The sequence below is a fragment of the Rhinopithecus bieti genome, unplaced genomic scaffold (genome assembly GCF_001698545.2).
Source record: "Rhinopithecus bieti isolate Rb0 unplaced genomic scaffold, ASM169854v2 scaffold_12642, whole genome shotgun sequence".
Classification (NCBI taxonomy): Eukaryota; Metazoa; Chordata; class Mammalia; order Primates; family Cercopithecidae; genus Rhinopithecus; species Rhinopithecus bieti.
The window spans coordinates 132,073-148,766 of record NW_016807465.1 but is presented as its reverse complement, the minus strand read 5'-3'; the positions used below and the strand labels follow the sequence as shown (position 1 = coordinate 148,766).

The 16,694-nt window shown below is 36.4% G+C and overlaps 1 protein-coding gene across 1 annotated transcript in view; it reads left to right on the top strand.

The window, feature by feature from the left end:
• Window positions 1-16,694, top strand: part of XRN1 (5'-3' exoribonuclease 1) — a 125,293-nt gene that overhangs the window by 52,742 nt on the left and 55,857 nt on the right. Inside the window, 7 exon segments of the mRNA XM_017882269.1 lie at window positions 863-961; window positions 3,088-3,203; window positions 3,739-3,885; window positions 8,368-8,457; window positions 9,121-9,256; window positions 14,769-14,825; window positions 14,957-15,089. Coding sequence (XP_017737758.1) covers window positions 863-961; window positions 3,088-3,203; window positions 3,739-3,885; window positions 8,368-8,457; window positions 9,121-9,256; window positions 14,769-14,825; window positions 14,957-15,089 — 778 coding nt within the window.

Genomic DNA, 16,694 nt, shown 5'->3' with positions numbered 1-16,694 from the left:
TTTTTTTTTTTTTTTTTTTTTTTTTTTTGCAAACTTTTGGTACTTTGAAATTATTTGCAAGTAAAAACTTAATTTAAAAAAGAATGATTGGGCCAAGCACAGTGGTATGCACCTGTAATCCCAGCACATTGGGAGGCCAAGGCGAGGGGCAGGGATTGGTTGAGCCCAGGAGTTTGAGACCAGCCTGGGCAACATGGCAAAATTCCATCTCTGCAAATAATTGAGCTTAGTGGTGCACACCTGTAGCTCCAGCTACTTGAGAGGCTGAGGTGGGAAGATTGTTTGAGCCCAGGAAGCCAAGGCTGCAGCAAGTCGGCAAGCCGTGATAGTGCCACTGCACTCCAACCTAGATGACAGAGCAAGAGCCTGTTGCCAAAAAAAAAAAAAAAAATGGCCAGGTGCAGTGGCTTCCACCTATTATCTTACCACTTTGGGGAGACCAAGGCAGGAATATTACTTGAGCCCAAGAGTTCAAGGTTGCAGTGAGCTGTGATCTACCACTTTAGCCTGAATGACAGAGTGAGATCCTGTCTACGGCCATACCACCCTGAACACACCTGATCTCGTCTAACAGAGTTAGATCCTGTCGAAAAGAAAACAAAAGAAGAAAAAAGAAATTAACAACCATTAAAGCAATGATACAGTGACTCAAATTTACAGTATTGTAGATCCTGTCTCAAAAGAAGTTAACCAATGATACAGTGACTCACATGTACAGTATTTTCATACCCACTTAACAAATTTCAAGAGAATTTCTACTATCCAACTTGTCATACTGTATTTCAAAAATAATAGTGTTCAAATAAATTAAAAAATAAAATGTACTGAAAGAGACTATACTGTTATTTTTTTTTCTTCTAAGGTGCAGGATTCAGGTGACGTGATTACAGAAGGTAGGATTCGTGTGATTTTCAGCATTCCATGTGAACCCAATCTTGATGCTTTAATACAGAACCAGCATGTGAGTACAGTAGTTTGTATCGTTGCATTTAGAATTGATAATCTTAAAATATTAGGATATTTTAAGAATTTTGAGTTTATTTTTTTATTTTGAATTTATTTCAGATATTTTATTTAATACTGATTAGATTCTCTCTCCCAGTTGCAGCTACTGTTTAAAAATAAGTGTGAAATCTGTGCTCAAAACTTCATGTAGATCTTTGTGGGGGGAAATCACTGATAGCCAATTATTAATCCATAGTGATTGTTACGGATTATTGTGTTCAAGCTTAGAAGATGCACATTGATTAGCACACTCTCTGGGAATAGATTAGGTGTTTTAAACCTTTCATAATAATTCAGAGCCTGCATTTTTAGTTGCAAGTGACAAATGGCCTTTCTGCAAAGGCTGTATGTATCCACTCAGCTAAGAATGAACAGTCTCAATCCTAAAGAATATTGGAAAAATGCATTTAAGTTAACAGCATCTTTTTCAGGACTTTCTCACCAAAAAATTCCACTGGCTTTCTTTTCTCCTGTTAAAACAAAGGGAAGGTTCTGATATTTGTCATTTGTTCTTATTGATTGGTTGGATAATTAACTTAGCTAAAATTAATTCACAATCAACCAGCTATTGCTACTTAGGCTTTTTTTCCCCCCACTAATAGTAAAATGTAAAGCTTTATATCCTGTGAAATGAATTTAAGGCATTACATATCAGCACACCCATGAGGAAACTTTATGTATGGAAGACAGTCATCCCTAAAATCTTACCATCTGGTGCCATTTGAAGAACAAATTTAGACAGCATAGTCAGGAAACCAGGAGAGTGGCTCATTAAATAAAGTAGCTGGAGATTTGTACTGGGAATCAGTGAAGGTTAAAGAACTTGTGTTCCTTCATCCCTGGCTTTTTTAGATCTCGAAGAGCCTGTCCTCTTGTATAGTAGTATACAGTGTTGATGGGCATGCCTTCTCCAGTTTGGTTTCTTTCTCTTTACATACGTTTAATTTTCGCTCCAGCTGCCTTCTTTTTCTACCACAACATTCTCAGCTACTTATTTTGTATTTTCTAGGATGTTTGTGATGGTTTTAATGAATTTTAAATTATAACAAAACCCATTATTTCTCAAAAGGAGTACTATTGGCCATTTGGGCAGGACGGTTATGTATTAAATAAAACTGTTTTGTATATGGCAGGACAGTTGGCATCTTTGGCTCAAGGGCATTAAGTACTAGTAGCCCATGCCAGTTATGGTAATTAAATGTGCCTCTACACATTTCTAAATGTGTGTTAGAAAAGTGTTGCTACTTATGTTTGAGACCTACCACCTTAATTCTTTGAACTCTTCTGGAAAGCATACTTGATTTGTATTAGATTATTGCTCTATCTGATTATGTTCTTAAGTATGTTTTATTGTTATGTACATGATGTTAGGAGTATATGGCAGTTTATCCTAGTTAGTATTGGATTCATCAGTCATTTGCTTCCTGTTTAAATATTATATGATCTGTTACTTACTTTTTTTAATGTGACAATATATTTTCTTCCCTTAAGTATATAAATTAAGGTTACATTTCATTGACTGTATTAATTATGGATCTATACATGCTTGTATGTTTTCATATGATAGTAAATATTAGGGGAAAAGAATATTACTTGTATCCATATATGAAGGACACTTTTAGTTTTTCTCAGTAGCAACTATTTTGATGATGTACCTATTTTTTAATTCAGTCTAGTGATTATTGAGGCCTCATTTTGTCCCAAGTACTTTGCCAGTCCCTGCTTAGAATATGAAAATTAGTAGAAACAAAAACAAACAAAAAAGTTGCCTGTGGAGTTTGCCATTTAGTACTTACAGTAGAGTTTATTTCTTGAGACAGTTTCACAAACTGTATATTTCCTCCCCCCTTTTATCCATCCTTGGGAATTCTGTCCTTTAAGGAGAAAGAGAGAGGAGCAGAAAAATTCTGCCTACAGATCCTTTCAAAAAAAAGGGGAAATGGATCTAAGTGAAAATCCTTATATTGCCACAATCCAATGGTTAGTGATGTCTTGATTATCTCCAGATTTTAAAGGTAAAGAAATAACGTTTAATGTAAACTTGTGTTTCCATAATTGACCTTTTTGTTTTTATATTTAAAGAAATATTCTATAAAGTACAACCCAGGATATGTGTTGGCCAGTCGCCTTGGAGTGAGTGGATACCTTGTTTCAAGGTTTACAGGAAGTATTTTTATTGGAAGAGGATCTAGGAGAAAGTAAGTTTATGTTAGAGAAATTTACTTAAAGTGGCAGAAAAATTAAATGATAAAGATTAAATGCTTAATATTTCAGTATTTATTTTCTTATTAATTGCTCTGAATTGTCTTAAAATTGTGCATAAATTTCTCTGATGGTAATCTTTCATCTGAATGGCACATGTTTTAGGTGGTTGGAAAAGACAGTTCTTATTTTTTAGCAGCTAATAAATTGAACCTTGAAAAAAGGTATCAGAGGGTGTGTGTGAACCTCAGTAGTATATTTCCTTGCATCTTGTTATTTCATTTTCCTCTATAGTTACATAATTTATTTACATGCTTTGTTAACTTGGGTTTTGAAGCTTTTCTTCTAGTTTTTCAATAACTGCTACTTTGGAATAATAACTAAAATATAGAATAATAATCAAAACTGAGCTTTTCTAAGAATTGAAAGCAAAACTTTTTATTCCTTGAACAACATTTTAAAACGTGTGTGTGTGTGTGTGTGTGTGTGTGTGTGTGTGTGCACGTGCGTGCATGTGTGGTTTAAATTCAGCCCTCATGGAGACCATAAAGCAAATGTGGGTTTAAATCTCAAATTCAACAAGAAAAATGAGGAGGTACCTGGATATACCAAGAAAGTTGGAAGTGAATGGATGTATTCATCTGCAGCAGAACAACTTCTGGCAGAGTACTTAGAGAGGTAAGTACCTAATAAGATCCTCGTAGTCATCCAGAATCTTAGGAAAATACTGTTTATTTTTTTGCTTACATTAGTTTTAGTGGACAAATATTTCCATTAGTAAAATCTGGCATATGTTACATGTAAACTTAATTTTGCATCATGGATTATCATTTATCACTAGCTAAAATTGAGTAGAAAAATACCATATTATTAAAAATAAAATATGTAATGAGAATTGGCCTCCTTAGTTGAAATTTTTCTTAACTTACTATCATAAATTGTTCACTACTTTGCATACCTGTGTCAGCACTGAGAGGACTGATATGGATAAACAAAGCTCTTAGCATAGTGGATTTTTTCTGATTCTTAGAACTTTGTAGCTACACAGGTTACTATTTTAGAAGTATTGAATTTTATTGCTGAAATTATCAAGGAAATCAGCAAGTCAACTCATACCAAAAGTGAGAAAGCCAAGTACCAAGATTCACTGAGTTACTACTGACAAAGACTTACAGGAAGTATGTTTTCATCTGATTCATAATTTAATGTTCTTTCCATTATTTCACTGGTTTCTAACCTTATATTTGAAGATCTCTTTATTAGTTTTCTAGGGCTCCTATAACAAAGAACCACAAACTGGGTGGCTTAAACAACAGAAATTTATTGTCTCAACCAGTTCTGGTGACCAAAAGTCCAAAATCAAGATACTGCAGGACAATGATGGTCCCTCTGAAGGCACTAGGGAAGCACCTCTGTTCTACCTTCTCATAGCCTTATATATTCTTTGGCTTGTAGATGCATCTCTTCAGTCCTCCGTGTTCATGTGATGTTCTTGTTGGGTGTCTCACATCATCTTTCATCTCTGTATGTCTGCCTCTGTGTCTTAATTTCCCCTTTTTATAAGAATACCAGTCAGATCAGAGCCCATGCTGATGACCACATTTTGTTTGACTGCCTCTACTAAAAACCCTATTTCCAAATAAAGTCACATTCCATAACTTCTGAGTGGGGCAGGACACAATTCAATCCCATATTACCATCTGGAAATTTAGATTGTTTCTTCTGTTCACTTTCTTATTTCTTTAAAAGGTCATGTTTAAACTACTTTTTCTTAATTTTTCAACTTGACATATTTATGGATTTCCTACTGTGAGTGACTTTCCTACCCTGAGCTTCAGTTTTCTTTGACTTCTACCACTCTGGATTCCCTCACACACATATTTCCTCTCACTAAAGTTTTATCAAGATTTTTTATTAAATATGTATTAAAGGTTTACTTCCTTAAGATGAAGTAAACGTTCACAGCTGGACGTTATGGAGTATTAAGATTACAGTTTATTTCTTGTACACATTATTTTCTCTGCTGTTTTTTTCATTTGCTTCTTACCTATATTCACATAACAGATTCTTTGCCATAACTGTTTACAGTGTGGTCAAACAGATCAGGTGATCGCTCAGTTCCATTTTCCTCTTGGAGACTTCTTTTAAAACCTCTGTCTTCCTGCTTCAGTTTGAACTGATTGCTCTCTACGGCTGTTGTGCAGCTCTCATTCTGCAGTTTCCCGGTGCTGTTATCCTACGAATTCAGTTCTCTTCACCAGTCTGCCATATAGGATTCCTTCATTTTCTGACTCTCATGCCTCACTCTTTCTGATTTATATCTCCCTTTTGATAGAGCACTTACTCCAATAGCTTCCTGAGAAAACTTGCATGTCTGGAGATGTCTTTATTCTTCTCCTACACTTGATTGATAGTTTGCCTGGGTGTAGAATCCTAGATTGGAGATTATTTTCCCTCAGAATTTTGTTTTGTTTTGTTTTGTTTTGTTTTGTTTGAGACAGAGTCTCACTCTGTCACCCAGGCTGGAGTGCAGTGGCACAATCTCGGCTAACTGCAACCTCTGCCTCTCCAGTTCAAGTGATTCTCCTGCCTTAGCCTCCTGAGTAGCTGGGATTACAGGCACCTGCCAGCATGCCCGGCTAAATTTTGTATTTTTTTCTAGTAGAGATGGGGTTTTACCATGTTAGTTTCAAACCCCTGACCTCAAGTGATCTGTCTGCCTTGGCCTCCCAAAGTGCTGGGATTACAGGTGTGAGCCCCCATACTTGGCCTTCCCTCAGAATTTTGAAACCACTGTTCAATTCTCTTCTCATTTCCATATTGCTGTTGATAAATCCTGTGCCATTCTGATTCTGAATTTCTGTATGTGATCTGTTTTCATTTTCTGAAATATTTTTAGCACCTTTCATTTATTGGTGCTTTTTAATAATGTGAGGATGTGTGCCTTGGTATGGATCTTATTTCTTCCCTTCTGTTCAGCTCTTTCAGACTTGAAACTGATGCCCTTCCATTCTGAGAAACTTTCTTGTATTATTTCTTTGATAATTTTTTCCTCACTATATTTTTCCTGCTTTCTATTTCTGGGAATCCTTTTAGTTAAATCTTAGATCGTCTGGATTGATCCTCTTAGTTTTATCTCTCCTCATCCACTTCCTATATCGTTATACTTCTTTTCTACTCTGGGAAATTCATTCAACTTTATTGTTTATCATTTAAAATTTATATTTGATTTAATCGTTTTAGTTTTTAAAAGTGTGTCCTTATTCTCTGACTATATATAGCATCTTGTTCTTACAGTGAATGGAATATCTTCATTTATTTCTCTGAAGATAATTCTAGGATTTTTCCTTCTATTTTTTGTGTTTTCTGTTTTCTCTAATTGCTTTTTTTCTTCCTGTTTGATTTAGTCTCTCTTTCAATGTTAAAGTTTTTTGTTGTTGTTTTTGTCTGGTGATTCTTTGATATCCAATTATATTTAAGAATGAGGCACTAAATAGCTGATAGGAAATTTAGTGTACTTAGGTGGGGCTTATCAGGTGGATCAGGAGGGACTTTGCCTATTTCTACAGAGGACCTCCTAGTATCACTACCTCCATGTTTATCTTTTCTTTCTCTGAGAGTTGGCCTCCAGCCTTTTCCTTGGCAGTGGATATAAATGTAGTGGATTAAACTGATTGCCAGTATTCTGGAAGTTAACCAGGGAAAGAAGGTTTCATTACCAAGTGGATACTGTGATACACCTCCCAGATCACTTTTCAAGACTGAAAGACCTATCCCCTTGCAGCAGGAATGCTGCTTTCTGACAGCCCTGAGCTGTGAGCCCTCTTCAGTAATTGCCTGGATGAAGAGAACTGCCTCACCTAAAGTTACTTTCCCTTCCTACAACCGCCACAAATCAATGCCTGATCTATAAGGAGGTGTAGAAGCCCAGACATTCTGATTGCCCCAATTCATGGCAAGTCTGAGGGGCCATTCCCAGTTTGAGATCTTTGTGCGGCTGGCCAAGGAATTCATTGAGAATTAGTCACAACGCAACTTCTTCCCATGCCCAATTTTGCTTTCTTCCTCTCCCTTCCCTTCCACGGGTGTTGATCACACAAGCACTCCCTACTAAACTTTCTGCATGCTTATCTCCATCCCAGCGTCCATTCCTAGAGACCTTATGCTTCCTAGTGACACATGGTATAGTGTTTATGCTTTCATTAATTCCCTGTTTTCAGTATAACACCTGTCCTCTCCTCCTTATGCCTTCCTCACCCCCAAGTCCCTGTGACTGGTATACACAAGGCTAGAGTATCAATTTGACCTCTCTAAAATATACGCTACAGGTCATATGCTGGAGTGGTAGGCAGGCAACCACATGACAGTATAACTGCTTGTTATACAAACTTTAAATCTTACTAAACCTCACCCCACACTTTCAAATGTACCTGGAACCTGTAATTCCTGAACTTTTTCAGAGTGTTCTGTGTTTTAAATCAACTTGCTGCTTATTGACTTCCCCCACCGGTAGTTCAGGATTCAACTTATTCCTCTCTGTCAAATCAGATAACATTCATTCATCCAGTTTCCAATTTCTAAAATTTTAACAGGTTATATATACCACCAGTTGCTGTGCTTCGTTTTTCGTCTGTCTCTCTAGGTCTATGCTCTTTTTTTTTTTTTTAACTATATTGTCATTTTAATGGATTGGAGAGGGATGGAAGATAAGCACATATGTTCAATTTGCTATGTGTATCCAAAAGTCTTGCACTCTTCAGAAAGAAATGGAGTTTTGAGGATTATCAGAAAACGCTTTTAATCTGTTTTTATTTATTGTATTGTGGAGTGCTCTAGTTTTGTTGTGAAAATTAGAAAACCTATAGATACCATTTTTGTCTATCAGCTGTCATTATAATGAAAGAGGGTAGAGACAGTAATTGAAGTTTATTATAAGTTTATGACTTGAACTTTAGCCAGTGGCAGTTTTTTGAGGGCTTAGGAGTACTCTGACTTACCAGTCTTACACTTTCTGTCGCTTTTAATAATATCCCTTATTAGTATTATAATAGTCCTCAATAAGTTTTATATGTCTCTTTAGGATCTGAAATTATTATGTAGGAAGTTTATCTGAAGTTAACCATATGTATTTTAAGACAATATTTTTGTTTGTTTGACCAGAGCTCCGGAACTATTTAGCTATATAGCCAAAAATAGCCAAGAGGATGTATTCTATGAAGATGACATTTGGCCTGGAGAAAATGAGAATGGGTAAGCAAGATTTATGGTATTTATTACCTCATAGTTCAGTTGAGTGTTTTCAATGACAAGTACAGCCAGCTGGTTTGTCAAGAATTTCATATTACTTCTTTTTTTTTTGAGACAGATTCTTACTCTGTTGCCCAGGCTAGAATGCAGTGGCTCAAACACGGCTCACTTCAGCCTTGATTACCTGGACTCAAACAATCCTCCTACCTCAGCCTCCTAAGTAGCTGGGTCTGTAGGTGTATGCCTCCACATTTGACTAATTTTTTTTTTTAATTTTTTGTAGAGACGGGGTCTCATCATGTTGCCCAGGCTGGTCTCAAACTCCTGGGCTCAGGCCATGCTCCTTGGCCTCCCAAAGTGCTGGGATTACAGGCGTGTCTTATTACTTCTTTTGGTTTTGTTTTGTTTTGTTTTGTTTTGCATTGTTTCATTTTGCTTTAAGAGCTTAACAAATTTTCTTTCATTTCTATCAACAAATACTTTTAAACTAATCTTTTTGTGTGTCTTTTAATTACTAAGAGGTAATATGTCCTTATTTATATTAGATTTATAATTAGTCCCAATTAAGTTCAGTACTAATTATTAGTGATATAAGTTTGATGTCTTTTATAATTTATAGCCCTGAGAAAGTTTTAATCAAATTTTAAAATTATTGTTTTGCTTTAGTGCTGAGAAAGTTCAAGAAATTATTACTTGGCTAAAAGGACATCCTGTCAGTACTTTATCTCGTTCTTCTTGTGATTTACAAATTCTGGATGCAGCTATTGTTGAGAAAATTGAGGAAGAAGTCGAAAAGTGCAAGGTACTAACTTTCAGTAACCAAGATTATTGATGAGATTTGGAATTAAATGGACTATACTTTACAAATAATTCATTTGTGTTTCAACCAAATAAAACATATACTTAGTGATTCTGATTAGTATCAGATAATCCCATAATTTTAAAAAGTTCTAACCGTTTACAGTAGCTGTTAGTAGCCAATAGTGTTATACCAAATTTATATTGTATAACACTAATATGTTAATGGCTCCATTAGCCATTATAACTAATGATAAACTTATAAAATTATATTTTCAATGTACAAAAGCCATAGCATTTAAATTTTATGCCCTTGTAGTGTTTCCAATATTGAGAATTAATATTTTGTGATTTTAGTTACAATAGAAAGTTTGAGAATAAGGTTAATAATCTCCTATGTCTTCCTGTTCTAACTGCAATCCTTTTTTTTTGTTTGTTTTTTTGTTTTTTTTTCTTTGAGACAGAGTCTCTCTCTGTTACCCAGGCTGGAGTGCAGTGGCACAATCTCGGCTCACTGCAACCTCCGCCTCCCAGGTTCAAGCAAATTCTCCTGCCTCAGCCTCCCGAGTAGCTGGGATTACAGGTGCCTGCCACCATGCCCAGCTAATTTTTGTATTTTTTAGTAGAGATGGTGTTTCGCCATGTTGGCCGGGCTGGTCTTGAACTCCTGACCTCAGGTGATCCTCTCGCCTCGGCCTTACAAAGTGCTGGGATTACAGGCGTGAGTCGCCACGCCTGGCCTCTAACTACATTCTTTAAGGACACAGTTCATCTTTTTGTAGCACAAAAAAATTTAATTGACTTTTGACAATTCTAAAATGTACTCTTGTTTTGTTTTGTTTTTTTTTTGAGACAGAGTCTCACTCTGTCACCCAGGCTGGAGTGAAGTGGCGCGATCTCGGCTCACTGCAACCTCCGCCTCCCATACTCAAGCGATTCTCCTGCCTCGCCCTCCCAAGTAGCTGGGATTACAGGTACCTGCTCCCACGCCCAGCTAATTTTTGTGTTTTTTAGTAGAGATGGAGTTCTGCCATGTTGATCAGGCTGGTCTTGAACTCCTGACCTCAGGTGATCCACCCGCCTCAGCCTCCCAAAGTGCTGGGATTACAGCCGTGAGCCACCGTGCCCAGCCTAAAATGTACTTTTCTTACTCATACACTCATTGAGTTACTAAAAATTTTTGAAATCCCTTGATCTCTCCTATTTCTTACGTCTTGCTTTCTTTTACGGAGCAAACTTTTATAGTAGAGTTGTGTATTTTATCTATAGAAAATGAATTGATTATTTTGCCTTTTTCAACTTTTTATTTCATTTTTCACAAATTTGCCCTTTGTATTAAAATGCTGTTGCTTTGCCAATACGGCGTTCTCTTGTTTGAACTAATTGCAGAATAAGTTAAGAACTGGGCTCTGGAGCTGTCTCCCCTAACACCCTGAGTTTGAATTGGTTTTTCAATATTAATAGCCTTTGGCAAGATACTTAACCTTTCCTTCCATACCTCTGTTTCCTCATAGGTAAAATGAGAATAAAATAGTACCTGCCTTAGAGTGTCCTCAAAAAGATTAACCGAGTTAATACTGAGTAAACTACTTCTGATAATGCCTAGCTGTTATTAATGCCTAATAATGCTTAGATGCTTTTATTATTTTTTAAATTATCCTATCACACACTGAAGAGCCATGATTATAGTCTAGAAAATCACCACTAGATGACTCTTTTTCTCTTTAGGAAAAAATATAAGGCTCAGAGCCAAGAGTTTAATTTTTGAAAGGTCATTGATATTCAGCTGAGGATAGAAAGCCTGTATTTCTTTTAATTGCCTTTCAGTGTAGAGTGAAATCAGTTTGTTCAGCATCATTTTGAGGTAAGTTTTCCAGTTAACAAATCTTTAAAACCTTAAGTCCTCCCACCCCCAGTTTTAACCCATTTGGATTCAGAGCTTTCTAAAATGTTTCACACATTTTCCCTTTACTTTACAAATGGAAGATACATATACAACGTTTTAGTCTATTATTTTGATTACAGTTTTTTTTTTTTAATTTTTTTTTTTTTTTTTTTTTGAGACAGAGTCTCGCTGTGTCTCCCAGACTGGAGTGCAGTGGCGCCATCTCGGCTCACTGCAAACCCCGCCTCCCGGGTTCATGCCATTCTCCTGCCTCAGCCTCCCGAGTAGCTGGGACTACAGGTGCCCACCACCACGCCTGGCTAATTTTTTGTATTTTTAGTAGAGACAGAGTTTCACTGTGTTAGCCAGGATGGTCTCGATCTCCTGACCTCGTGATCCACCTGCCTCGGCCTCCCAAAGTGCTGGGACTACAGGTTTGATTACATTTTTAAAAGCATATGTGCATATAGGCCAGGTACAGTGGCTTATGCCTGTAATCCCAGCACTTTGGGAGGCCAAGGCGGGCAGATCACCTGGGTTTAGGAGTTCAAGACCAGCCTGGCCAACATGATGAAACCCTGTCCCTAATAAAAATACAAAAATTAGCCAGGCATGGTGGCAGGTACCTGTAATCCCAGCTACTCGGGAGGCTGAGGCAGGAGAATCACTTGAGCCTGGGAGGTATAGGTTGCAGTGGCCTGAGACTGTGCCACTTCACTCCAGCCTGGGCAACAGAGCAAGACTCCATATCATTATATATATTTATATATATATGTATGTGTGTGTGTGTGTTAAAATTTATATGTTTATGAATTAAATGTTTATATATTAAACATTTAATGTTTATATGTTAAACATTTAATATATTAACTTCATGTCCTTTAATATATATAATATATAATCCTACATATTATATATATAATCATATATGTGCATATAGATAAGACAGGAGTTTTCTTAAACCTGTTAATGTGTCAGGGAGGTGCAGTTATGAGTTATTTTTTTTCTTTCAGGATTATGTTACTAGGGCAATAAAAGAAGGAGAAAAAAACTAAAAAATAAACACAACAATTCTGAAGATAATTTAAACTTTTCTAAGTAATGTGGGATCGTCATTAAAAGTATCAGTAGTTGGCTGGGTACGGTGACTCACAGCTGTAATCCCAACACTTTGGGAGATGGGAGGATCACTTGAAGTCAGGAGTTTGAGACCAGTCTGAGCAACAGCTCCACAAAAAATTAAAAAATTAGCCAGGCATGGTGGCACACGCCTGTAGTCCCAGCTGCTCGGGAGGCCAAGGCAGGAGGATCACTTGAGCCAGGGAGTTTGTGGCTGCAGTGAGCCGTGATCACATCACTGCTCTCTGGCCTGCGCGACAGAGCAAGACTTTGTCTCACAAAAAAAAAAAAAGTCAGTTTTCGTGTTGGAACACGGTTACATGGTTTCCAAACTCAGCTAATTATCAAAATTGCTGGCAGAACTTTGCTTCTATACCTCTATTTCCTCATTAGTAAAATCAGAATAAAATTCTGGGGTCTAGAGCAATTCTGGGTTCCACCTCTAGAGCAGTGCTTCTCAAACTTTCAGATACAAACAAATCACCAGTGAATCTTGTTAAAATATAGTTCTCATTCAGTAAGTCTAGGGTGTGACTTGAGATTCTGCATTCTTTTTCTTTTTTCTTTTCTTTTTTTTTTTTTTTTTGGAGACCGAGTCTCGCTCTGTCACCCAGGCTGGAGTGCAGTGGCGCGATCTCGACTCACTGCCACGTCTGCCTCCCGGGTTCAAGCAATTCTCCTGCCTCAGCCTCCTGAGTAGCTGGGACTACATGCATGCACCACCATGCTTGACTAATTTTGTATTTTTAGTAGAGACGGGGTTTCTCCATGTTGGTCAGGCTTGTCTTGAACTCCTGACCTCAGGTGATCCATCCGCCTCGGCCTCCCAAAGTGCTGGGATTACAGGCGTAAGCCTCTGCACCTGGCGAAGATTCTGCATTTCTAATAAGCTCTTAGGTGATCACATTTTGAGTAGCCAGTCCGCAAACTTCTCATACATTAGATATGGGTTGGGCCTATTATGAACATTACCCAGCTTACTCATTTTCCTGATGAATCAGTTTTGATCCATGTCCTCTAATCAATGCCATAGTATGATAATGCCTATGAATGTCTTAGAGCATATGGGTTGTTTTTTGATATGCAATACCCCACTGTGCCTGCTCTTTAAAGTTCCCTTAAATCTCTTCATAGTCTTTCCTTTGGCTGCTGTGGTCTTTTAGTGCATCTAGTCTGCTGTAGGCTGACAGCATAGATACTTTGTCATTAAGGCCTTCACTGTTCATTCTGTTAAAATTGTAATGTCTCCCCCTACTGCTATCCTCCTTAACTGCTTCATTTTCTCTAGGCTTTTACCTTCTAGCATGCTATATATCTTCCTTATTTTGTTTCTTGTATGTCTCCCTCAGCTAGAGTAAAAGAACAGTTCACTGCTTTATCTCCAGCACCTAGATTAATCAATACATAGCACACAAATACATCTCGGTAAATATTTATTGAATAAATGAAATGTCTCATAACAAAAGAAAATAGACACTGTTTAAAGGCTTGAGCGTTTTATAGTATGTAAATACATGAACCCTATAGTTTGTGGACTCTATAGCCTGGATCCGTTCTGTGTCCTTTTGTACTTATTCCCATAAGCTATGTTCTAAAGAGAGGTAGCTGCCATATAATTAAACCGCTGTAATTTTTAAAAGTAGGTAAGAATTAACTTTAAATTTTTTTAGTATTAATAGTAGTTTATGAATTGTAAAGGATATAAATTTTTCTCATGTTTTTATTAGATAGAACAGGTAATATTTCCATCTTACAGATGGAAGGAAGCTGATGCCTAAGGTAGTTACGTGTGAGTTCACAGAACTAGCAAGTATCAAAGATAGGAGAAAAGTCTTCTTCCAGCATTTTTTAGATAATGAGAAGATTCTAATATCGAATTTTACAATAAATTCAAAGCAAAGAGTTTTGTCAAATGAATGCCACCATAATTTTTATAAGTGGCCGCAAAATTCATGGTATTGTCATAGGTCAGTACTTGATACTTTTTTAAAATATATAAATCTTTGTTGGCCATTGTATGTAATTCTTTTTATAGTTATAAAAAAGACATTTGAATAGGATAGCATTTATATAAAGTCCAAAACAGACAAATGTAATATTTTGTGTTAAAAGTAAGGTTACTTCCGGAAAGGGTAGTAACTGGGAGGAGATGGAAAGAATTTCTTTTGTTGTACTTAGCAATGTTGTTTCTTGAACCAGGTATAGTTATACATAGATACACTATAAAACTTCATTGGCCTATATACTTATAATTTTGCATTTTCCTCCCCTTGCTGTCTTATACTTCAACAAAAAATTTTACTTTAAAGTTTTAAAATGATAATTTAGGCTACAGGCATTTTATATGTGTTTATTTTATTTCTCCTTGCTGCAGCTGCAGAAATTTAAATATTTTTAAAATTAATCACTTCATTTGGCTTTTTAAAATTCAGACATGTAGAAGTAGTGAGTAGTTTAGTGATTTTATAATTTTATATTTTAAAAATATTTAACAATTTTTATTTTTCCTCAGCAAAGAAAGAATAATAAGAAGGTGCGAGTAACAGTGAAGCCCCATTTGCTATACAGAGTAAGTTTCTTATCAAAGAATTCAGAATTGTTGCTTTCACTTTGAATGCATGGAAGGAACAAAAATATTTTCAGTATATTAGTAGGAAAACTTTTTTTTTTAGTTAGAATTAATAGCTTTCTTCTCTTCAGCCTTTAGAACAGCAACATGGAGTCATTCCTGATCGGGATGCAGAATTTTGTCTTTTTGACCGTGTTGTAAATGTGAGAGAAAACTTCTCAGTTCCAGTTGGCCTTCGAGGCACCATCATAGGAATAAAAGGAGGTAATATCCTAATACTTGAAATGTCTTCAACTTAATTTATATTGTAAAGTAAGACACAGGCTTGTCTGTTTTTTATATCTAACCAGAAAGTGACTATAAATCAGGAACAAACTAGATCTTTTTATGTTTTAGTTAAAATTTTCTTAGGTTATACTTTTCAGAGAAAAAAACTCTTCTGTTTTTTATTGTGTAATCTGTAAAGAGATTAAAAGAAGGAGAAACTGAGAAGGGGCTGCTGAGAATTTAGTAGTTTTATATCACATTAAAATTATGCAAGAACTTGGTGAGCATACATATGTTTTCATGAAACTGATAAAGAATTTTCATTGCTTCTCCCGAGTTAAACATTTGTCTAATCTTGCTCAGAGCTTTATTTTAATCATAATCGCTAAGTTTCTGAGATTAAATATATATTACGTTAGTTACAGTTAAAAGATTTGAAAATTAAATGTGTATTTTAATTTGGACTTTATGAATACAACTAAATTACATATATAAAACAGACCTATCAGTCTGTTGCACAACAGTGTGCATACAGTTCACATTACTGTACCGTACACTTAAAAGTGGCTAAGATGGTGAAAAAAAAAATCAGAGAAGGGGAAAAAAAAGGAAGCAGCAGCTAAATAGCTGAATGTGCCCCCAAAGATATTCCTGGAATAACCAGCTTTATAGCATAGATTCAAAAAAAAGTTAGTGCCAGCACGAAGCAGTATCATGCACCCAGGGGTCAGTGTTCTGGCAGCACTGTTCCTCTGTATATATCCTAGACATCAGACTTCTTGGTCTCACTATCCCAAAAGTAGGAAGAACAGGCAGGCCACTAGCTGAAGAGAACTGCTTAATTAGTGCCAGCAATGTGCCAGGCACTAACACATTTTGCTTTTAACCCTCACTATCACCCAAGGGGTGGTCTCACCTGAGAAGTTAAGTAACCTTCCTGTGTTTACATAGATAAGTGGCAGAACTGGGATTTGAGCTCCTTCCCCTAATTCCTACCTAAATTTGAACAGTGGTTCTGTACATTTTCCATTTGTAGATCCTCTTTGAATCTTCCTGCCCATATAACTGAAAGAATTTTCTTCCCTAATTTTGTTTTTCAGTTTTTTGGAAGACTCACTATTGTAAAGATGTCAGTGAAATCAGTTGCTTTGATTTGTAGTGTCAAAGAATCCTGATCAAGATCCCAGCAACCTGTTTTGTAGAAATTGATAAGCTGGTTGTAAAATTTATTTTAAAAGCAAAGGCTTTAGACTAACCAGAAAAAATTGAAAAAGAAGGACAAAGTTGGAGAATTTACCCACCTGATTTCAAAACTTTGCAAAGCTAGGGTAATTAAAATAGTGTGAATTAATATAAAGATGGCATATAGATCAGTGGAATATAATTAGAGTCCTGAATTATAATTCCCTGTCAAAAAAAGAAAGAGAGAGAGAAAAGGAAGAAAGGAAGGGAGGGAAGGAGGGGAAGAAGGGGAGAAATAAAGAAAAGAAGGGAGGGAGAGAAAAAGAAAAGAAGAAAAGAAAAGGCTGGAGCAGGAGGGAGGTAGGGCGAGAAAAAGAAAAGAAAAAGAAAAAGGCCAGGGGAGGGTCGGGGGCGGGAGGG